The sequence below is a fragment of the Chenopodium quinoa genome, unplaced genomic scaffold, assembly GCF_001683475.1.
Source record: "Chenopodium quinoa cultivar QQ74 unplaced genomic scaffold, ASM168347v1, whole genome shotgun sequence".
NCBI classification, from domain to species: domain Eukaryota; kingdom Viridiplantae; phylum Streptophyta; class Magnoliopsida; order Caryophyllales; family Amaranthaceae; genus Chenopodium; species Chenopodium quinoa.
In genome coordinates, this window is record NW_018745286.1 from 5,722,194 (window position 1) to 5,746,112 (window position 23,919).

General features: G+C 33.4%; 2 protein-coding genes across 2 annotated transcripts; one reads left to right on the plus strand and one right to left on the minus strand.

Moving 5' to 3' along the window:
- Nucleotides 1-640: 640 nt before the first annotated feature.
- Nucleotides 641-4,209, plus strand: LOC110711888 (50S ribosomal protein L6, chloroplastic-like). Its single transcript, XM_021890330.1, has 3 exons — nt 641-791; nt 1,418-1,723; nt 3,591-4,209. The coding sequence occupies exons 1-3, from the start codon at nt 772-774 to the stop codon at nt 3,925-3,927; spliced, it is 663 nt and encodes a 220-aa protein (XP_021746022.1). The 5' UTR covers nt 641-771; the 3' UTR covers nt 3,928-4,209.
- A 2,184-nt stretch (nt 4,210-6,393) lies between these two features.
- Nucleotides 6,394-22,168, minus strand: LOC110711824 (DNA repair protein RAD16-like). The gene is made up of 15 exons (XM_021890254.1): nt 21,688-22,168; nt 19,680-20,890; nt 18,292-18,414; nt 17,889-17,962; nt 16,912-16,975; nt 16,644-16,790; nt 16,473-16,558; nt 15,060-15,129; nt 12,495-12,620; nt 11,016-11,246; nt 7,502-7,606; nt 7,249-7,401; nt 7,050-7,138; nt 6,862-6,942; nt 6,394-6,786 (listed from the first exon to the last, which is right to left on the minus strand). The coding sequence occupies exons 1-15, from the start codon at nt 21,731-21,733 to the stop codon at nt 6,714-6,716; spliced, it is 2,679 nt and encodes an 892-aa protein (XP_021745946.1). The 5' UTR covers nt 21,734-22,168; the 3' UTR covers nt 6,394-6,713.
- Nucleotides 22,169-23,919: the final 1,751 nt, after the last annotated feature.

Sequence of the window (23,919 nt, forward strand, 5' to 3'; positions counted from 1 at the left end):
TATTATTATTATTTTATTATTATTATAATTATTATTTTTAAACAGAGCAGAGCAGAGCAGAGCAGATTTTGGCAGAATAGAGTAGATTTCAGCACAGCAGAGCAGAACAGCTCAAAAGAACAGGGCCTAGATTTAATTTGAAAGAATATGTTAACGATATAATTGAAATATATTCCGTAATATCAATAATATGATTTTTTTATTATTATATTTAAAAATATCTTATATAAATACTTATAAAATTATTTGAAATTATATTTTATAATGGGAAGAAAATAATGTTATAGTACTCTAAATATTCTTAAGAGATTGATAAAGTAAACAAAAAGTTTTTAAAAAAATATGGTTTTTTTTATCACCTTTAACATTGAGTTCACGATAGAGGTGAAAAAAAAAATCGAGCCGGGCCGGGCGTTAACATCATATCTTGTGCTCAAACTCGTAAAAAAGTAGCGGACTTGTTGGGTCAGGTTTTTAAACTAAAAATGCATATTAGGCTTGTCAAACCCGTCCTGGGTCGAGCTAACGGGCTGGGCCGATGTTGATAACCTCTAGTTCACGGGTACCTGGATACCCATTAGGCCATTAGTATATAAGGAGAGAAATTGAGAATTACTACGTATTTTTTACTTGTATTTTTTTTAAGTTGGTAAAATAGAGTAGCACCATTACATTTGACACCTCCTCTTCCTCATCCTTTCTATCCAATAAAAACACACACCCTCATCTCTCTGCTGAAGTAGCTCCTTCTCTCTCACTCGCTCTCTCTCAATGTCTCTGCCTCTTCCAAGGTTTTACTCTTTTCCATCAATTTTTCAACTTTTTCGTTTTTTATGTCTCATTGCTTTCTTCATTCTTGGGTTTTCTTCAATTTGCATTACGAATCAATTTTAATGACATATTTTAACTAACAAGTACTTCGTCAATTCATGGGTAATTTTGGTCCCATTTAGCTGAATTTGAACAAGTATTTTGCTGCTTAGGGTTTATAAGCTTGTTCTAGTTTGATTTTGTCTGAATTTTGAAGAAATGTATGAATTATGCCTTTTTATCATGCTCAAATATTGTTCTATAGTTATATGAAATTTGCTGTTTTCGATACATTTCTTTGTTATTCATTTGCTTACAATTTTTTCTTGAAACTAGCTGTCTTCTTTAAATTTGGTAATGCCTATCTCATAGTGTTGTTGGGGAATATTTTTTTTTTTTTTTGATAGATTAAGGTGATATTAATCCTTAGGATGATGAAGGGAAAGGGAGTTGTAGATTGCCTTTGTGAATTGATGGTAGCGAAAATCGTCGAAATGGGAGTAAATTGCTGCTGAAATTTTGGTTTGAAATATGGTATATACTGCATAGGTCTGAGTAATTGATTATTGAAGTCTTCTACTGATGATTATTTTATGTGATGTCTCAGCCACATGAAATCTTTACTTTTTGGTGGGAAAATTGACCTTAGTGCGAGTGTCCCTGTCCCTCGCGTTGGTTTTTGGAGGAAGAATGTGGAGTGTAAAGAATCAAGAATAGGAAAGCAGCCTATTACAGTGCCAGCTAATGTGGCAATCGCGATGGAAGGACAGGATCTCAAAGTGAAGGGTCCTCTTGGTGAACTTTCGATCACTTATCCTCGTGAAGTTATACTTGAGAAGCAAGAATCTGGATTTTTAAGGGTCCGAAAGGCAGTGGAAACAAGAAGAGCCAATCAAATGCATGGACTTTTCAGGTATAATAACGTGTGATTTAACCTTGTTTGCTCGTTGAAAGACATTTGTAGAATGCAAAGCATGCTAGCCTGATATTTGAACATAACATACTGTCATACAAATTCATTATTACTACATTTAAAACCATATGCAGGAAATTATCTGTATTACTCAGCAACAAAGCAGTGGTGTTGTTAACATAAGCTTTGTCTATATATTGTATTCCTATTCATTCATAGTTGGTTATAATTCGAAAGGGTGATAATTCCTCGTGTTATTGAAGCTTCTCATTAGTAAATCGTAACTACTGTAGGAATTCCAATACTTTAGGTGGTTTTTAATTTCCTACTACCTACAAATTAATTTTGCTGGGTTCTAAAAAGCTAAAAGAAAACAGTTATTTAATACAGTTGCATTTCCCTTGTTTTTTATGATGTAATGCCCCTTACATAGATCCTAGTATAACCACTCAGCTGTCAACATCTGTCTTCTGCAAGTCCATTGTCAATTCATTGCTTCAAATCCTGCCTAATGGAAACATAAATTGAATACATTATTTTATTTTTTTTGGTGTATAATTCTTTGGACTGCATTTTGGCAAATTTGTTATAGAAAAACTTCTTATGTGAGTTAATGATCCATTGATTGTAGAAGTATCAAGGATGAGTCTCAATCCTCTTGGCTTTTGGTATTGATCATGGGACTAAGATTTTTCAGCATTAACTTTCACTCTGTAGTCTTAGTAGGTGTTGTTACAGTAGAATACTTTCATTTGCATTTGATTTTCTAAGCAATTCTACATTCCATCTTAGGTTGTTTCTTATACCCATGTTAGCTATTAGCATCTAAATCAAAGACCTCAAATTATGCATATGAAGTTATGAACGAGTGCAAAACTGCAAATTATTCAAGTTTTCTTATCCAAAATATACATAAAAAATAAACTACTTGTTAAGTTTGTGGATATAAACTGATATCTATCAGAAGCTTTGAGTTTCCCTTTTCTATACAATGAGTTTGATGTAAGATTAAACAATGGACCTACTTAACTTGAATATCGAACATCTTTCTAAAGTCATGGTAGTGAAGCTGAATTATGCCCTTGTCATTTTCATTTTTGTTAAATTCTAAGAATGCATTACAAAAATAGGCAGATATTTGTTTGAAAGCGCTATGGAACTCCCGATTACCTTACATATTGCTAGCCTTCTTAATTTCTGACAGATCTCATAATCGGTACTTTCCAAAAAAAGGAAAAAATGGTCTCACAACTGATGAAAGTTGCTCATTTAGCAGACTCCCTGAAAGTCATTTAATTGGGGAACTGAAATTCCAATTTTTTGAGTATGTAGTTCTGATTCCGTAGAGTTTTATACTGTGACTTAAATTGATGGGTACATGTTTGTTGACCTGGATTGATATCTTGTCAGGTTCCTTTTTTTTTTCCACAGCTTCTTTGCTCTGAAAGTGTGCCCTATCTTCCTGATTTCACTCTCTTTGCTGATGAACTTTTTTGTACTTTTCCTTTTCTACCTTTTTCCCTCATTTCCCTGACTTGAATAAGTTTTGCACCTTTTCTTTTCTGAATAAGCCTTTCCTTTCCCTCATTTTTCTTATTAAGATATTTTACAAGCATTATCATCCTCTTATGTTCTATTGCTTCATTTTTCTTGACTCTTTTAGTGTGAGAATAACTGCTCTAAATTTGGCCTCTGTTTCCTTGAGATTACAGTTTGTCTTGGTGTGTAAAATAACATAACAAGTTAGTGCTAATAGCAGGGATGAAAGACATTGATTACTCGTTAAGATGTGATAATAGCCTTTTGAATAATTTTGGACCTAGTCTCAATAATGCACCCAAATTTTTTATTTATTTATTTTTCTCAGGACCCTTACAGACAACATGGTAGTTGGTGTTTCTAAGGGATTTGAGAAGAAGCTTCAGTTGGTTGGTGTTGGATATCGTGCAACGGTTGAAGGGAAAGAACTTACATTGAATCTTGGGTTTTCTCACCCTGTTAAGATGACAATTCCAGATGAGCTGCAGGTTAAAGTGGAGGAAAACACCAGAGTAACTGTTATTGGACGTGATAAGTCTGCTGTTGGTCAGTTTGCTGCATCAATTAGGAGCTGGAGACCCCCAGAACCGTACAAGGGCAAGGGTGTAAGATACGTTGATGAAGTGGTCCGTCGAAAAGAAGGGAAAGCTGGAAAGAAGAAATGAGAAGATACAGTTTTTTGTACCTGGTCTTTTGTGCTATTTTACTCACGTAAAGTCGATATTGTACTCATCTGACTAAGAAAGGAATACAATGGCTATGTACGTCTAGTTGCTGCATTACTTTTCCTGTATTGATTGACTGTAGTTAACCTCTGCTTAGGCTTTCATAAGTTTTGAAATGATTAATTCTCAATCTCACTGTGCTCTGAGTAAACGGAATATTCAGTAAATTGTCCTCTGCTTCAACAGCAAAACAGTTACAGAGTTACAGAGTTGTTGGTGCAACATGTTCATACAGAATTTGCCTAAATGCTTATATTTGGATTATTAGACTGAAAAGTCAGATTGGCTTCTTAATTCTACAGAGTCAGGGCTGAAATATATCTATGAAATCTGAAATTATAACCCCTACTATAGCTAAGATATGCAGAGGAGAAGCAAAAGGCAAGCTGGACATCAGAGTCGCAACATTTTTTTTTTTTTTTTTTTTTTTTTTTGGTAAGTACAATTTTATTACCAAAGAGAAACAAGGTACAGCTAACCAAAGCTTAGCAGCACCAGCAACCATAACACACAACCAGCCAAAAAGAACACAAAAACAGCAAACCAAGCAAGGCCACAAAATAGAGCAACCTGCTGCCAACTTCTAGGAAGGGTAAACGTGCAAGAGTTTATCAGTGTCACAACTTATAAACGTGCAAGAGTTTAGATAGAACAAAAACCAATCAGATTGTAGGAAGTTTAGAGTATTTTTATAGTTTGATCCATGTTAAATTAATTAATATCATTAGGATACAGTGTTTGATAAAGGAAGAAAATCAAATGACATTAGTGTAAACTGCAAGAAGAAGGTCAAAATTGGGTGAGTGAAGCCTGCACACAGATGTTCACTCGCGCCCGACAAGGCGAGCCCTTTGATTGATTTTGTGTAACCTCCCAATTAAGAAGATGATTAAGGTGATTTAATCCCCATGTTTTTTTTAATTTTTATCACCCCCATTGATGAAAGAATCTTCTATGTTCTTCCATCCCTCTCTATAAATACTTGGAATTTTTCAGATTTTAAATACAGATTTTAATTACACACATCAAAAAGTTTAAAACTCATATTTTCTCTTTGGGCATAAGTTACTTAGCTCCAACCTTACACCTGAAAGTGCTTTTATATGAAAGTGGTGTATTAACCTTGGGGAATGTGCCCAAATACAATGGAGCACCCCTGTTGCACTGGAATTTCATTTTCAAGCCAGTGATTTGCATCAACTGGTTGCAAGATTGTCATTTGGATCTTACTTGTTTACTTTATACTATTTGTATTGTCATTTACAAAATAGGAAGATAATGATTGTGCCTCTTGGGATTTATTATAAGTACTCTCTCCGTTTTTATATAGTTCCTCCATTTCACCATGCACGGAATTTTAGGAAAAATTAGAGAAAGTAATAAAATATGGAGGTAGTGGGGTTAGTGAAAGGTAAATTGGAGAAAAGAGAAACTAAAGTTTATACGAAGTAAAATATAATTCTATTAGGTCTCACTAGTTGAGATAAATGAATTAAATATTGTAAAAGCTTTTCAAATAAGGAATTGAGCATGTATTTAAAAATGGTCGGAAATGAAAGTAGAACAAGTATTTAAAAACGGAGTAAGTACTTAATAGTTTTTTCAATCATTGTGTTTTCGGCATTTAATAGTTATTTTCAGTTATTGTGTCTAACTACCTATGAGTTTACTTTATATAGGGTTTATGTCCACAGATGATGAGAAAATTATGATCGTAATGTACACATCAGTATAGTCTGTATAGATTAGTGTTGCAAAACTATTGATTCTGGAAACACCTACAACACAAAATAAATTATCCTTTTCCTAGACATTATTTCATATAGTGTGATTTATCCATGACCATTGCTTTTTCTTTATAGAAAGATTGACAAATTCTTGAATCAAATCATATAAATGCATTAAAATTCAAAATATATTACATTTTAAAGGCAACGAAGAAATTAATTAACAATCAAACCAATTTATGTTTGTTTGAGCTCGAGTTTAAAATCGAAAAATACAAATGGGAATGTTCATGAAGGAAAAGAAAGGGCGGGAGGTGAAGGAGAGGGAAGGGAAAAGAAGGGGAAGGAAGAATGGAGAGTTTTCCTTTCAAATCTCTCCATTGTTGGAGGGATCATTTTCGTAGAATTTAATCCCTCTATTTCTCTCCCCTCCAATTCCCTTCATCCTTAACTTGTTATCCAAATGAAAGATACTCCCTCCCTCCATTTCCCTTCCATTCTTTTACCTTCATTTTCTTCAATCCAAACACAGTCTAAAATTCAACTCGACTCGAATCGTTTGCAGCCCTTAAACCCCATCTACAACATCAATAAGCAAACTAAAGTGTATGGGAGAATCTTATTAAAAAATGTCCAGCTATAATTGTTGACATTCAATTTGTATACCCGTAAATCAAACTTGGAAATCATTGACTCTTAAATCCACCATTCGATTTTCCATCATCAAAAACGTCGTCAAAACCTTCCAACCATTCAAAAGTTGTCAAGATCCACATCAAAGTCATTCAAAAGTGCATGATTCCTAGGAAATTAGCATGCTAATTTGCAATTCTACATGAACCTGTACAGCATAATGTACTTTTATGGCTTTAATACATAGTTTTGACTACTATACACAGCCCCAAGTAGAAAGTCGGTTCAATAAATACAGCTTGGAAACTTTTATGTTATGCATTTTCCAAGAGTACTACTACTACTTTCACCCCAATTCCATTTTTGTTAAGTGAGAAAAAGAAACTTCAAGTCTGCTTCAGTTAACTTAGCCAGAGCAGCTGAAGATCCTCCAACAGTCCTGCACAGTAGAATTGAGTAATTAGGACTTCATGCTTCCCACTCCTGTTTTTAATTAAACACAGATAAAACTCACCCTTCGAAAACTAGTTCTTTCTTCTCTTGCAGCTTTAATATTCTTTCCTCTATGGTATTCTCTATTACGAATCTTACAATTCTGTATGAGCAATAGCATAAAATCATTAATCTAGGGATAAACATTTCCATTGTCAGGCATCTCATAAAGTCCAAAAACTAGGACATAAGGACAAGAAAATGAAAGACCTTATTGGCTTATACTGCCCAATTCTGTGTATCCTATCCATGGCTTGTCGCTCTGTTGCTGGATTCCACCAAGGATCCATCAAGAAAACCTATTATGAAGTATAATTTTGGACAACTGAAACTGTAACTAATGAAAAATAACAATGTACACCCAAAAGAAAAGAAAAGAAGTAATCTAGACTATAATATAACTGCTTACATGTGAAGCCACAGTAAGGTTGAGTGCAACACCTCCAGCCTTCAAACTAATGAGGAAAATTCTGCATTCAGAGTCCTCATGGAATCGTTTTATTGCATCGTCTCTGGCAGTGATAGTCATAGATCCGTCCAGTAGGACACAGGTTATGCCAGACTGAGAAATCATTAATCAACTGCATCAATAAATGGCTACCAATAGCAAGATTGACATTTATGTTCACAAAAAATGAGAAGCGCAACTCTGGAACATTTACCTTTTTCAAAGAATACATGATCAAATCCAAAAAAGACGTGAACTGGCTAAAGACAATCCCTTTTGCAGAACCATCTCTTTCAATCATAAATCTGATTTCCTCCCTCTAGGTCATTGACGTCCAAAAGTGGAATCAGCAAAGATAAAATTTTAGAAGAACGATTTATAAACAGTGTAAATACACAGTGAATACAATTCACAGAAGCTGCAGTTAAATACTTAAAATTTTTGCCATTTGACATTTTGACAAGAGAATCCTTGATCCTCCTTTACAGCAAAGGAAGATAAGAGTGGTCGCTGATAGTTGATCCACATTAAAGAATAGGTTGAAAGGGCAACAAGCAACTCTTGACTAAGAAAAATGAGTATAATCATAGTTCTCATTTGACTAAAACTGATACCATAACACAATTCAGGGAAGAATTAACAGGAGGGAAAAATTAACCCGCCTATTCGGATACACTTGACCAGTGAGACAATGAGATATTAATAGTGGCTAGATGACAGATCTTCTACTGTCTTTTATAGGCAAATTGAGGGCTTAAATCATGACAGAAAACGGATAAAATTATGCTGCACTCTCTCACTGTTAACATACTCGCAGATCAACCAACATCTCTTCTTTATATTTGAGTTAAAATTGAAGCCCAAATTCACTTAGAAGCAGAAAGTCAGCAGTTGAGTAGAAAATCAAGTTTCTGCTACCTTTTTCAACATGCCATTTCACCATTTTACAAAATGCTTTGAAAAGTATTTCAGATACAGATTTGAGGCCATACTGAGAAGTTGCACGAAAAAAAAAAAAAAAAAATGAAACGAATAACAGCCTTCAATGAGAGTAATTAGTCTAATCTTCCCCAGCTTTCCAGCTCCAAGCATTTTATTCTATTTTTTTTTCCCCTTATCAATAACATAATACTAAAATAGACACTGGGAGTGACACGTGTCACATCCTGGTGCTGTTTTTTCCCTCCAAAACTCCCCTTCTCTTTTAAACAATTTTTTTTTTTGTTAATATTTGATTCTATAATAATATCATTCCAAATCATTTATATTATCTTTATGACAAATATATTCTTTTTACTTCGTGTTTATAATTTTTCTATACACATTTACCTAAATAATTATTCCAACACCTTTTTAATTATCCTTTAAATGGAGTATTATTAGATTTTGCCAAAAAAGTAATAATAAATTGATTCATATAATAGATGTTAAAGAAATTACTTTAAAACATCACTTAGATTTTTTTTTTTCCAAATACCTCTAGCTAATATCTTATTTCAATTTCATTATAACTATATATTCAAATTAATTACAATTTTGTTCTGAAATTTTACTACTACGTATATATTATCACAAATTAAGAATTTATAGAGTATATTATAACATATGTCTAATTCTAAGGAAAGGTAAAATATCAATTAATTTTCTTTGTAAATTACGTAATTAAAACAATCAATATCATAGTAAAAGCAAAAAAAATTATTATCTTTTGCCGATACACTTGATTGAGATGATAAATTTATTACTTCGACATTCATAAATAATCTGCATTCTGAAAGACACGCCATACTTAGTGACAATTGACATCTCCTTTTGTATCTTCTTTTCTTTTGATATATATCTATTATCTACAATTAAACTTTTAAGAAAATAAACAAAATTGATTAAACTACAATTATTGGATAGCTTCAAACACATTATTTATAACAACAGAGAATGACGATATCGTATATATAGAGCATCAATCCATAAATAGAGAATATAATAATATAGATTAGTGTTTCCCAATTATTGATTGTTCTTGCCTTTAATGACAGAGTAGTATTTGTTTCCATTGAAAAGATTTTTTGCTAATAGTTTTATTGGAGATTTTAGTTTGTTGTTTGATTAATTTTTTATGTTGATTAAAAATGCATTTATAAATAAGTATTTACTAATATGGTCACTAGACTTGATCAAACCAAGCCTCGCCTGAAAAAAATCTCAGGTTTGGAGAGCCCAAAAATCCATTTTTGTTTAATTTTTTGCTTTCCCTATTAATATAGACTATGACATTATAATATATATTTGATGTGTATGTTTTATCAAATTTTTATTTGTTGGATATAATTAATTTTCTTAAAAATTTTAGACTTGAATTACCGTGCATGACACGGGTCTTAAGCTAGTTCTTAAAAGTGTACCACCCATGCAATTTAAGACTCATTATCACATCTTAAAGAACAAAACAAGCTTCATTTAAGAGTTGCAAGAGCTGCACCCGCTAAGCAAGTCCTCCAGGTCATTTAAGACAAAGCTTGCTCAGGGTTGATTCTTTTTAAGTCAAAGGTGAACCCAAGCAGGCTATGTGCATTTCCAAGTTGATCCTAAACTTATGTTGTCTCATTTGTTTTGTTTTTATTAAATATACTTGACATGATTTTAGAGTTATATATAATTTTTAAGCACTTTCATTTAGTTTCAAATGCATCAAGTTCCCATCAAAAATACTTTCTGCTAAAATACATTAAAACTACTATTAAATTTCCGAACAATGAACAAAGAGTTATTATGTGCACTCATATGTTAAAGCTTTAAGCCAACCATTTAGCATATAAGCCATCCCCAATTGTTGCTAGGCTTGGTTAGCTTTGAGCAGAACTTCAGCTAGCCATCTAGAAGACCAGGCCAAGCTCGAACGAGCTTGACTTAACCTTGACTCAATTTGGTTACACTAACTTTCCCACTCTTCTCTATGCTTCTAAACTGACAATTTAGACAGCCACCCCCCCCCCTTTTTTTTTTTAAATATTGACAACCCCTCTGTAATGAATGAAAGGTTTGAAAGTAATTAAAGGTAAGTCAAATTATAGGTTTAAAAAGAATAGGTTTAAAAGGGGCTTCCATGTTTGATCTAAGAGCAACAGCCCTAAGATCCAAGTTAACAAATAGTTTGAATCAGAAGTTGCCCTGAATAATCCGAACTTTGCCTCATCCGCCCAAAATAATCCCAATTTTGGATTATTTTTTAATAATCCGAACTTTGATGTGAATCTACTTCTAATGGTCCCAAGTGACCGGTAACGTATTGAGTAGGTAAATTTTTTTTTACTCACACCCCCTCAACCACCAAACTCGAAACACCATCCACAAATATTTCAGCTTTATCTATAATGAACCAACTTACTCAGTTGTCGTAAGATAGAAACCAAATGATGCCCCACCAATCAAAAAGCAGATAGATACATGTCACATATATCAAGAGCAAGATCATAAGTTCATAACCAATTCCAATCCCCCCTCCCAACACCACCACTGAAATAAGCAAGACCATAAGATAAGACAATGGGTTAATGAAATATTTTATTAAAGGAAATATCTAGACTTCTACAATTTTTTATGCCTAGTAATGCAGAAAGTATCAATCACATATATAACAGAAATAAAGTATTTCTCACAGCACTGCATTCCATGTAAAACCATTTTACCCTACCAATCAATGCCTTAGAGTGACTAAAAAAGCTCCATACCAATGCATCAATCTTTGTGCTTGTCTGAAAATCATCCAGATGGATCCTGTTCATGATGCTTGAGCTTTTAAACCCATTAACTGACGTCTTTGATCTCTGGTCTCCGATGCTTGAATTTGAAGTAAAATCAGCAGTAAGTGGTTTCGAACAAGAAGGGCATGAAGGTTGCCCCAAGGAAGATGAAAACTCAATGAGACAAATTCTACAAAAACAGTGTCCACATGATGTAACCTGTCATCAAAAAAAAAAAAAAAAAAAAAAAAACGAGATTTAAGAGAGAGAGGAAGTCTAGTAGGATAAGAAGCATGCGAGGTAAACAGCATAGGAAAAATTAACATTTATTTACACTACACACAATCATATACTTCGTATGAATTCAGACTTGATTACAAGACAAAATTAACTGTCTCAAGCTGAAATTGACCAGGCCGACCTACCAAGCCAGAAAATTAATATGCCGTTCACCGATTATTTAAGTAAATATCAACGGACCTGGAATGACCTTAATGGAACCAAAGTTCTTATTATTTGATAAAACCCATAGTTATTAAAATCTCAATTTAAATCTTAGAATCTTACGATTTTACAATTCATGCATATCCATAAGATTCGATTTACAATTCTACTCAACTTTTCATAGTTCTCTTAACTAGCGAAAACCTTACAAGTTTAAAACATGCCTACAAAATTATTTATAAATATATGTTGTCAATTATTGGTTGCTTAGTGGGTAAACAATTATTTTTTTATTAATAATTAGCTTCATATTTTAAATATATTTAATGAAAATTGGATATGATATCTACGATTCTACGATTTGATTCTCAGAGCCCATTTTGAATCAAAGTAGAATCTCGATTTTGATAACTTTGACAAGAACTGAACCAAATAATCTCAAACTGAATTTGACGTGAACAACCCGTCTTCCACTTCTATTTATGATGGCAACTATGCCAACAATGACCTTGATAAAACTCACAAACATCAAACCTTTAATTTCTCCAATTAAACTTTCAGTTGTCTTAGGTTGTCTTCAGCCATTGTTATCAATCAAATCTATAAATGTAGTGCCCTTAGGTATGATTATTGTGATTCGTTTCCTATTCCTTAAACCCAAAATTCTAGATTTTACTCTCTTATCTATTCAAAAAAAAAAAAAAAAAAACACGTCCAAACTCAAAGCTTCAAACCCACACTCAAATAAATCCTTGGTGAGAGCTGTAATTATTTAGTTCAAAACGTTTCAAATACTCAAGCTACAACATAGATCTAACATCACTGTGTTTCCCAGAAGTTGTGACATGCCAGTAAGTCAATAAGACATCAAATTCACAACAGAACGAATACTTCTCAAGATTTAATTTTGCAGTTGTTGGATAAAAGAGAATGATTTATCTGTAACCACGCAGACCAATGAAAAGTGAAATAGACTTAAATTTGATATAGTTGCTACCAACCTAGCAGGAGTTCAAATCTTACTGTAAGATCCTCAATTGGATCATGACAAATGCCACATGCTTGTTCTCCACTGTCCTCTTCCGCCACACTTTCATTCCTTAAACTATTGGCACGAGAATATATCACAAGATATGGATGGTCAACCGCCTGTACCAATTGAAGAAAAAACAAAATTTAGATTTCATCTAATTACATAAACTCCATAACTCCATTACACTATATATAATGAAGCCACTAAGAGTATGAGATATTCTCACAAAGATGAAATTTAATTTCCTGAATTCAATAATTCTCAGCAATACTGGCAGCTAGCTAGAATCCTATCTGATAGGCCAGTAGCATCATGTACCTCCGCCTATTCCTATTTACCATATCAATTGCTTCAAAACAAGGGTAAAGTTGGTCAATTTGATGCTGACCAGGTAGCAAAAGAAATTGAAGATGCATCTGTTTTTGAGATATTATGTGCCACTCACAACATGTTGGGAACTATGCATTAATTAGGTAATGAAGAAAAAAATAAAGAAAATGAAGATGAGTATGGGTAGTACAATTGTACAAGGATAAAGTAGTAATAATGACAGGAGGAAAAGAGTGATGGGAATATTATTAAGGGTAATGCATTACCAAAGGGGGTGGTGGGTAACTATATTACCCCCAAAACGATGGTAATAGTTCCCCATTCCTCCTTCCACCAAACAAACTTACTGCCTCATTCCATTTAACACTTTCAATCTCATTGTATTTGGTAAATGTGTGAAACCTAGAATCAATACAGCACTCTTACACCAGCCAGGCTAAGATCGAATGGGACAAGAATGAACTGGCTGGACATCTACTAAACCAACTAACCTGTTTTTTATCACAAAATTCCACCAACTCCAAATGAGCACTTGCTTTGAGTTTAACTAGGAAGGATAATAGCTAAGGCTTTATGTGCATACCATCAACATATAAGCTGCTTCTTTCCTTTCTTAAAACATAGCTTTCTCCATGCAAACAGAAACAGATAAAAATAAAGAAAAAACTCAACGCAGTTCTTATAGAACATATTAGGTAAAAAGCAAAAACCATTCAGAAATAAGAACTTGCTATGTGTATTTGGAGTGCAATTAAGTCCAGTAGTGGGCAAGCCTGCTTTAAGTACATTCATAAGGGAAGTTGTTCGTCAATGAGAAAAGGACTCACAAAAGAGGCTAAGAGAGACAGCGAAGTCTATTCCGCCAACAGCTAACATAGACAGCGATATATAGAAGAGCAAAATAAGGACCAAAGATGGCTTACTAATACCACTAACTCGGCTTTTTTGGCCTTAGGCTAAAGAGGTATGGGCAAAGAAACCAGACAGGATGCTGTATTTATCATGCACTGTTACAAGCTGAAAAATCATACTTGTAGAAATGAGGAAGAAGATAACTTGGGAGAATACTGGAAACTGGTTGCTTTAGCATTTAAAAAATATCAATTTATAGGCATGTTTTGACTTCCTTCCCCGGTTCCCTGTCACCTTATATAAATTCACTTTCTCTCCACAGTCCACATCAACACAAACCAACTAATATTCTCATACTCATACCTATATTACCTCCCCCCCACCCCCCGCTCCCTTCATGCTAGTCAATTACATGTAATTATATAGTTACGGAATTGATTAAAATGCGGAAAGTTGAGGAAGGAAATTTGATATTTGTGCCCTGAGCCATTGGCTTTAAAACTTGACCTCTAAAAGCTAGATGACTAATAAAGATGGATTGGTGTTATTTATTAACACGTAGGACCCTTTGACGAACTAACAACTGGAAAGTGGAAACTAAATAGGTAGACGTAGATGGTAAATCAGTCCATTTAAATAGTTAAATAACAGGTACTAAATAACATAAGGTGGACTGGAGCTTTTCTCCTTTATCTCCATAGACCTTGATTGATGTAGCATGAGTTATAGAGAGCTTAATGATATAATGAATGAAATCCTATATAAAAAGGCCTTACTTAGAGTGGACATTAGATTTTGATGTATCAAAGTCACTGATACTGTGTAAGATTAGTTAATAATTCCTAATTCAAAGGAATTTTTAGTCAATCTTGTATCAAGATCATTACTTGTTTTCATGTTAAAGTCGTATTAACCCTCAATATTTGTTGACTATTTTGCTTGAAAATCTGGAATTCATAGAAAACCTTCAGAATTGACTGATAAAGCCTTCATAATCCCCACCCCTACACAGGAGGCTGATAGTTAATCTCCGTGATAAACAAATTTCGTTTATCACGGAGTAAAACCGCTACCTCAAGTAGCGGTTTTAAGGCAAAACCACTACCTCAAGTAGTGGTTTTACTCATTTTCACCGCAAAAATTACACTTTTTTCCTCATGATAAACAAATTCAGAGATAAACTTGTATTTCCTTCCTACACAATCCTGCCTCCCAATCCACCATCCTCTGCTAGATATATGGATAATAAAAAATAAAAGACCTGAGCTGCTAAGGAGTTTATACTAGCTTTACAAAACAAACAAACAAACCAAGAACCAAAAAAATAAATAAAAAAAAATTATGTTATTCAAAGAGAAGACAGAATACTTCACCTGCCGCAAACGCGTAAGTAAGTCAAATATATGAGCATAATTATTCATCAGGGTTCCTGTCTTAACATATCTGCAAGCAAAAAAGATCAGAAAACTTAATATTACTACTGTATAATATAAATAAATCTTGATTTGTAAATAGTCAGAAGCAAAATGCAGCACTTGAAGAGGCACATAATACAAAACACAATCCAGATTGGTAGAATGTGCACAATGATGCAACTAACTAAAAATATTGCCAATGGAGCTCAATAATTCACAGTATTTTATCTTTGAGACATGGACTAAATCAAATTGGCTAGCTCAATTGTCCATGATTACTACACACGGTAAAGTAGTGAAGGTTGTGTTTCAAATTGAAGTCAATTGTAAAACTGCCTCTGTGATGCCCAATAGGATATACACCTTATGAAAGAGCTAAAAAGTGATCATATAACAACCAATATCCAAAATATGTCCAAAACAATAACTCAAAAATTTGGAGTCCTAATCAAGTAGAACGCTCTTCACAATACCACAAGATAAACTAACACCTGGTACAATCATGTGGTCACATTGAAAACATCAACAATATACAAAAACATGATAATGACAGCCAACTTAGAAATCAAAAAACTTCATTTGGTATGTTTTTAGGCTTCACTCACCAAAATATCAAATTTAGAAAGGCTTTCAGTCTCACTCAGGGTAGCTTGAATTGAGACATCAGACAACTTCATCAAGGATTTTTAAATTAGCTTAACTCAAATAGGAAAAAAAAAAAGTGACAAAGGAAGAAGAGATATAACCATGTTCGAAGGAAATTTTTACTTCGTTAATCAACAAAGTATGATGACAATCATAATGCCTACTGGAAGTCTAGAACATGTTAAACACCCAGCTAACATAAGCCAAAAAGGACTTCTAACTAAGCTAGAAGACAATTAAAAAGATATCTCCATGTCCCATTAATCGTGACATAGGATATCACGAACCATAAATTTACCCATCTCTTACCACGAAATATCACAAAAACCTTGGAAGCACATGTCCTTGTTTCTTTATTCAAGCACCATCAAAAATATATCGCTACTTGTGTTTGGATCAAGCAAGACAATTTATCATGTTAGGATCAATATCGGTTCTTCCCTACTTTCCTTTAAATCTATAAATCATCAAGGCCTGTGATAAGAAATTTGAAAAGATATTAATCTGGATATAGTGATTTAGATAACTTGAGGACATTTAACCATGACTATACATATATCTGAACCTAATAAATGGAAAGAAGATAATGTTAATTGACTCTAAAACAATTCAAGGTTAACCAGCACAAAAGAATGATTAGAAGCCAAGAAATCAATATAAAGGAGCAGAAGAACCATCTATTAAGCAGTTCTAAATGACTCAACTGAAATAAAGATATACACTCACGTGTTAAATTGGGCTTGACTTTCGTTGTACAATGAGTGATAATAGTCTTCTTCTCTGATATCCAAAGAATCTCGCCTCAACGACACCTTATTGATCAAAAAAACCAAGTATTAACAATGAACAAATTACAGGAATTGTACTAATTCTAAACTTTGTAAAGGAAGAACTCACAATCTTTGATGGAAGAGCAAGATCTGAAGCCCTGCCAATTTTAGTACGTCTCAGCAAAATGCTCTTGAGAATTTTGTGCTTCAGCAAAAACATGGCTCTTTGTCCAGCCTCGGAATTTCCATGCAATTGTATTGGTGTCGCCACATTCTTGCATATCAAAAGCAGAAAATAAGTATGTCAAGTACAAGATTTGAAGATAGTGGACATCCACAATACTTCAGAAAAAGGGGCGAATGGAAGATGAAAAGGAATCTAATAAGTAGGATACTTTGTTCCACCAGCAAAAATGCCTCACAGATTTGTGACTGCAACTTTTACATTCGCCGGAAGAGCTGAACAAGAAAATAGAATATTAGCTAGAAATCAAATTATACTTCCTCCATTACTCAAGTGGGCATCATTTTGACTTTTTACACTATTCTTATAAAAACTTTGACAGTTTGTTTATTAACATTTAAAATAAATTTCATTATTTTAATAGTGTTGAGTTATACTCAATATATAAATTGTTAATAATTTTTAACACAATAAGAGTAATGGTCAAAGTAGTGTGTTGGAATTCATGTCTAGTCAAAATGATACAACTATTATAACGAAGGTGGTATAATGAAAAACAAAGCAAGAAAACACCGCCTGATTATAAGAAGTAAAAGTTTTTGTAGTACAAGCAGAAAAGGTATAACTGACAAAGCCATTCATTCCCTTACAATATATAATCATTTCCTATGACTAAAAAACTACAAGAATAAAACATGGTTTTTCAAACATACTGAAACATATCCAATTTATGCTCAGTAGTTCAATTAGGGAAGAGATATGCAAGTAATTCAATCAGACAGAAGAAGATAAAGTAAGAAAATGATATCCACATTATTTAATTGTACTCAGAGGTTGGCATATGCACAACTTCTTTTAGTAAATTCAAGAGTAGAAACAATTGGAGTGATAAGTATATATTAGTATTTCATCTTCTCCTCCTAGAACTTAACAGTCATTAATGTCTAGGTGAACCCTTAAAACACCTCAGGATTTAATAATGGTGATGAATAAAGTAATCCCACCATCCAGAATATATTATAATTTGAACTTTTAATTGGAAAATGAATTTGGATTTTGTAAAAAATAATTAATATGACCAATTTTGGCACCCCCATTCTCTAAATACATGATTCCCCAACGGCCCAGCAGATAGGCACAAAATTTGATCAGAAGAAAGAAATCTTAAAGCATACGTTATCTTATTACCTGTAATCAAGCGTTCTGCAATCACAATCATTGCACATATAATAAGAAAAAGGAACAATTTGTAGAAAGCGGATCTGCATGTCAATGCAGAAAGGAGTTAATACAACAATAGTAAAACAAAAACCTTAACAAATTAGGCAAAAAGAAGCTTATACTTCCTCTGTTCTCTAAATATTGCTAGATTTCCTGAATTGGGAAATTTCAAATTTATTGCTAGACTCATTTTTTAAAATGTGTTCTCTCTATCTCTCTCCTCATCATATACTCCCTGATTTTATTTCTCTCTCTTTCTCTCTCTTATTTCTTAATATGTGCCAACAAGTAGGTAGCAATATTTAGACAGGGTGGAAGTATGTAATAATATCTACAGATGTGCCATTTGACAGAAAATAGAGTAGACAACCAGTGAATAGAGTTCTCCAACACGATTCTGAAGAGGAGTACCACTCAAAGCCCACTTGTAAGAAGATTGCAACGCAAGAACTGCCCTGGCAGTATTGCTACGTCTATCTTTGATGGCATGAGCCTGATTATTGGGCAACAAGTGAAAATAGAAAAGATTTAAATACTTCAGTGAACATATAGTGAGACCAAAAGAAAATTGAAGCCAAAGCTCAGAAGAAAAATATATACTTTAAATACATTATAATGTCAAATCCACTTTAATAAATCTAACCTACAATATTATCTGTTACATAAACTCCCTGTTTTCTCTCCATAACTTCATAGATAGAGACTCAGTGATTTAATGAATCAATTAGTATTAAGGACGTAATGATCACACAATGTGCTCTGATATAAGATTTATGCCTTGCCAAGGCAATTCCCAGTATACTTTTACTTTCAGCGACTAGCCATAAACAACTGGTATGCTTCATTTTCCATCCCACTCTGAGTGCTTATACTCCTAAGTCATCCAAGAAAGCCATTGTTCTAACGCGTTTGGCACAAAACAGCCACACTACTCCTTAGACTGCAAACAACATCATTATAAAACAGAAACTAAAGATAATGTGACTTGGATTGTGCCCAATACTAATTATATTCCAGTTTAGCATTTATATTTGCCTCAAGAAAAGTGACAGCCAAAAAAGCCATTCCTACACTTGCCTAATTCAAGTTGCAGGCACACTCTTGCATATAAACATACATAGACGCAAATTTTAACATAATATTATATTAAAGAAAACCCCCTACTTCCAACAAATGGACGTAGAAAAAGAAGATACACATATGCTGGTAGCATGAGTATAATTCATGGTTAGCTTAGAGAGGAAGAAGGGAGCTAGTTAGAGGGAATGGAAGGAGAACTGTTATATACAGAGGAGTTTGAGAAAGAGTATAAGCAAATTTGTTGGTAACTTAATTCAATTTGATTGAGTGTCTAGCCACCCAAAAGACTGGGACTATAAACCACATTTGATGATTAAATAGCATCCAATCACAATATACTATCATTTCCCTTCAAATTCTCTTTTTCCTCATTTCTACAAATCTGACTTTCCATTCGATTACAAAACCTTAACTAAAATTAGACCGGATAAGATCAAATCACAACACATACAAATAAAAAGGAAAAAAAAAAAAAAAAAAAAAAAAAAAAAAAAAAAAAAAGAGAGAGAAGCAGATTGAATCAATTAATAACCAACTGAACTAAAGATAACATAATACAGCCTATATTATAATAATATGAAGAACTGGTTGGTGTTCACTGCAAGAAAACACAAGACTCTAGCAAGATATACTACCTTAGAGACCTTCAACACTAAGAAATATGAAAATTATACTGACCTCATCCAATACAATACGCTCCCATTTTACAGAGTGCAGAGCTGACTTGCGAACATGTGCCTCAAAATTGTCAAGATCCTCCTCATCAGATCTACTTCCGGATTCTTTTGAGGGATTATACACTTTACCACTCTTCTTATGATCATCTTCAGTAGAAATTTTCAACACTTTCCAGTGAAGTTTCTTACCCTTTTTCTCTTGCTTAGACTGCTTCTCTGTTCTAACTGCATTAGGCCCACAATAATATTTGAGATGAACAGCCATCCTCCGCTCATGAAATAACTTGCCACACCATTTACACCTCTGCTTGGGTGGTAACACTTTGCGATAATCAGCCTCTATTGTGTTATAAGTGGTGATTATAAAATCATACTCTGAAAATTGTAGAGCATTCTTTGCTCTCTTAGACCCTTGATAACATAGCACTTTTATGCTTCCCTCTATGGTAAATCGCTCAATCTCCCTTTTCCACTGATTTAAAGCAGACGCGGGACAGATAATAAGGGTACAAGTAAGTTCAGGTAGCGCAGAGGATGACCCAGGCGACAACAATTTATCAGCTCCATTAACGGCTCGGCGGAGTTCTCGTTTAGCAAGCACAAGGGCGATTGCCTGAACAGTTTTTCCCATTCCCATCTCATCTGCAAGAATTCCCCCTCTAGTCTCAGAATCTTCTTGTTTCAACGCCCATGTTAGCCACTCCTTCTGAAACCGCAACAACTGCCCAACTAGCTCTGAGGGTTCCTCATGCATTTCATCAATTACATCGTTCTGCTGATCCAAATCAACATCATCAGTCATATGGCTATCAATCCATTTGCTATGTTCTGCTTCCCATATATCCCACATAAATGTTGGCCTCATATCCCCATTCTTCTTTTTTATCATTTGCTTTTTCATCTTATTTACATCAACAAACTCAAAGCCACTAATACCCTCAAAAGTTTGAGCTCCTGGCTCAAATGTGTTCACTACTTCAGCACTGGGCTCTTCATTTCTCGTTTTCTCTTTCCTAGAGCATTTTTTCCTTTTTATATTGACCTTTTTGGTATTTCTTTCATATGCGTCATCCAATTCACTATCATCCAATCCACTACTATCAAACTCACTATCATCCAGCTCATTGTCATCGTCTACTATGCCAACGTAATCAATATCTGACAGGAGTGAAGGCTCACTCAATTCTACGATCTCGTTGCCATCATCTTGAACTGAAAGGAACAGATAATCATATCAATGATGGATACATTCTTGCTTTCAACTACAACCATAACCTAAACTGAATTAAAGCAGATCTTTTTCATCATCATAAACGGGCAGAATATTAGTCCATAACTGTTGGTTTCCTAATTACAGGATTTGACAAGGAAAACATCCTGTATTCTAGCATGCCACTGTAGCAAATCATCTACAAATAATTATATCAATATAACATGCTAAAATATAAAGTCCCACTCCCCCCATTAGGGATGACAACGAACCTAGCTAACAGACGAATCACCCAAGCTTGGGCTAAAGTTTTTCAAGCTCAACACAAGAGGCTCATCAACAAGCTTGGAATATTTTTACCTATTTAATTTCATATACTTCACAGATTATTAAAACTTGGAAAACTTTTGAAAATCTTGTTTTGCCTATAACATAATTGAACACGTTTATATTTAAAAGTATGTACCGACAAACGTGCCAAAATAAAATGTATTAAGTATCAACAAATATGAAACAGATGAAGTATGATTTACGAAATTCATTCATGGACTCAATTACAAATTACATCAATAAAAAAAATTCTGAATAAACAAATTCCTTTCACTCTCTCAATCTACATCAAACACTCAAATTTATACCCAATTCAATTGATCAAATACAGAAGTGCATGAAAACAACAATCAAAATAATCGGAAATTTCAAAAATTTGCACCAACAAAAAAATAAACAAGAATCAACCACAAACAACAGAAATTTCCGATAAATCCATTAAAAAGAAAAAAAGAGAGAAGAATTATACCGTCGATCGTGGGCTCCTCCAGTACACGATTAGAGCGAAGCTGCATTTTCGACGATGAAGAGGAGAGAGATTAGGGTTTCAAAAATCGGGAATTGATGTCACTGAAATGGGGAATGTGAACGGTAATCGTACTAGTGAAGTGGTGGGAAAGGTGACGGCGGGAAACGGTCCCTTTTTTTATTAGTGTGTTTTTTTTTTTTTGTTCTTTTATTTTTGTGACTAAACGGTTCTATTCCAATAGGTACTGAGGCGAAGTGTATCCAAGAAGCTTGGTGTAACGGTTGCACGGTAGCGAGTAACTTTGAGCGATGGGTATTCGGATAGCTTTCAAATTAACCGACCGGAGTAAATTAGCATGAAATTATCAACTAGTAGTGAATATTATTTTCTCCGAGGAAATGATTTTGGCACCAAAATTAATATTGGCACACCACTTTGTAAGGACACAGTTTTCTAAACTCCTCTCATATAGAGGTGTGCCAAAGTCAATTAAAGGTGTCCCTAAATCAATTTATCCGTGTTGAGAAATAAGTCTAATGTAAATGCCCATTAACCAATCCATTTCTATAGTATATACTAAAGTAATCACCAGAGTTATTCCTAAATTACACGTGTCGCATTTACAACAAAAATTTCCCGTCAAAAACTCTTTATTATTTTTTTTTTACATAATAAAATAACAAGATAAAAAAGTTAATGAACAAAAACTTACAATAATTTTTGAAAATATTTTAAATAATATATCTAATATGAGAGTTTTAAGGGTAGACATTAAATGAATTCAAATTTCCAAAAAAAAAAATAGCTATATAACTAGTTGACTTTTATTATTTTCAAGTGTTATTATATTCAAGCCATTTCATTTAAACTAACTTTACTTTAATTGACTTTTATTATTTTCAAGTGTTATTATTATGAATTCATGCAATTGCACGGGGCAAAAACTAGTTGATTTGTTTATACTCTGCTCAAATACATACAAAAGCTTGTGAACTCATATGTCTACATATGAGATATCATTGTATCACAGTATTGCTTATGGCTATATATATGAAATCGTGTAAATGTACATTCACAGTTCATCAATATATTCACCATTTCTCAGTTAAAATTTTCTATTTAAGGCCCTGTTCACTTCACCTTATTTTTGCTAAACTAAAATTATTTTAACTGAACTGAAATTAATTTTGCTGAACTTAAATTATTTTTACTGAAATGAAATTATTTTTACTGAAAAGAAATTATTTTTGCTGAACTGAAATTAATTTTACTGATTCTTTGTTATATTTCTTCTCTAAAGTTACTAATTTTTAATGAACTGAAATTATTTTTGCTGAGCTGAAATTAATTTACTGAATTGAACTTATTTTTACTTAATATTATTTTTGTAAGGTGAAGTGAATAGGGCCTAACACTCCGCTTTTTTTTCTACTATACCTCCGTTTTTTCCCACATGTCTTACCCAGCTACCATATCTACGCAAACCAAAAAAAGTGGAAATGGGGAACAATACTTTTGTTTTAAAGAGAAGAGGGGTAGAGAGTATGGTTTTATGCATGGGTGGCAATATCATCCAAACCCTATGGATAACTATCCACCCAATCTAAGTATATGAATGAAAACTCGAATTTAAGCGGGTGACAGATGGATGAGTCGAGCGACAGATCGGGTCGGATTTGGGTGATGATACATCCAACCCATCACCCAACCCATCCATCCACCCGTTAAATTAATATAAAAAAAAATAAAAAAAAAATATCTTTTTTAATAATGTAATTATTTGAAATGTTAGAAATTTACATTTTTTTTAAAAAAAAAAAACTTGGTGAAAAAAAGCAAGTATTAGAAAGATATATCAAAGTTTTAATTAGTTAATCACTTTATTTTAATTATGGAAGTGCAAAATTTTATTTATATATTTTATTTCACCCGATTCATCCATCGATGATGGTAGATCGGATGTGGATAAAGGTAAATTAGGTTATGGATGGATCAGATATGGCTGAAGGTAAATTAGGTGATGGATAGATTTGGTGATGGATGGATTATTGGTGGATGGAGGCGGATGAAGCATCACCTAGCCCACCTCTAATACATTGTCATCCCTAATTTTATGAAATATAATTAGGGCTTCACAAAGTGGGGTTATATGTGATAAAAATAAATAAATAAAGGATATTATACCATGTAACTCTATGTTTTAGGTGTTTTTCCTATGTAACCCTAATTTTT

Bases quoted from the DNA above. Each gene is read 5' to 3' on its own strand.
- LOC110711824 (XM_021890254.1), bottom strand. From the start codon at position 21,733: ATGCAGCTTCGCTCTAATCGTGTACTGGAGGAGCCCACGATCGACG. The intron at 15,130-16,472 runs GTGAGTGTATAT...TTTTGCTTGCAG, and splicing joins AGTCAAGCCCAATTTAACAC to ATATGTTAAGACAGGAACCC. The intron at 7,607-11,015 runs GTATGGAGCTTT...TCAATGACCTAG, and splicing joins GCACAAAGATTGATGCATTG to AGGGAGGAAATCAGATTTAT.
- LOC110711888 (XM_021890330.1), top strand. From the start codon at position 772: ATGTCTCTGCCTCTTCCAAG. The intron at 792-1,417 runs GTTTTACTCTTT...GTGATGTCTCAG, and splicing joins ATGTCTCTGCCTCTTCCAAG to CCACATGAAATCTTTACTTT. The intron at 1,724-3,590 runs GTATAATAACGT...TATTTTTCTCAG, and splicing joins CAAATGCATGGACTTTTCAG to GACCCTTACAGACAACATGG.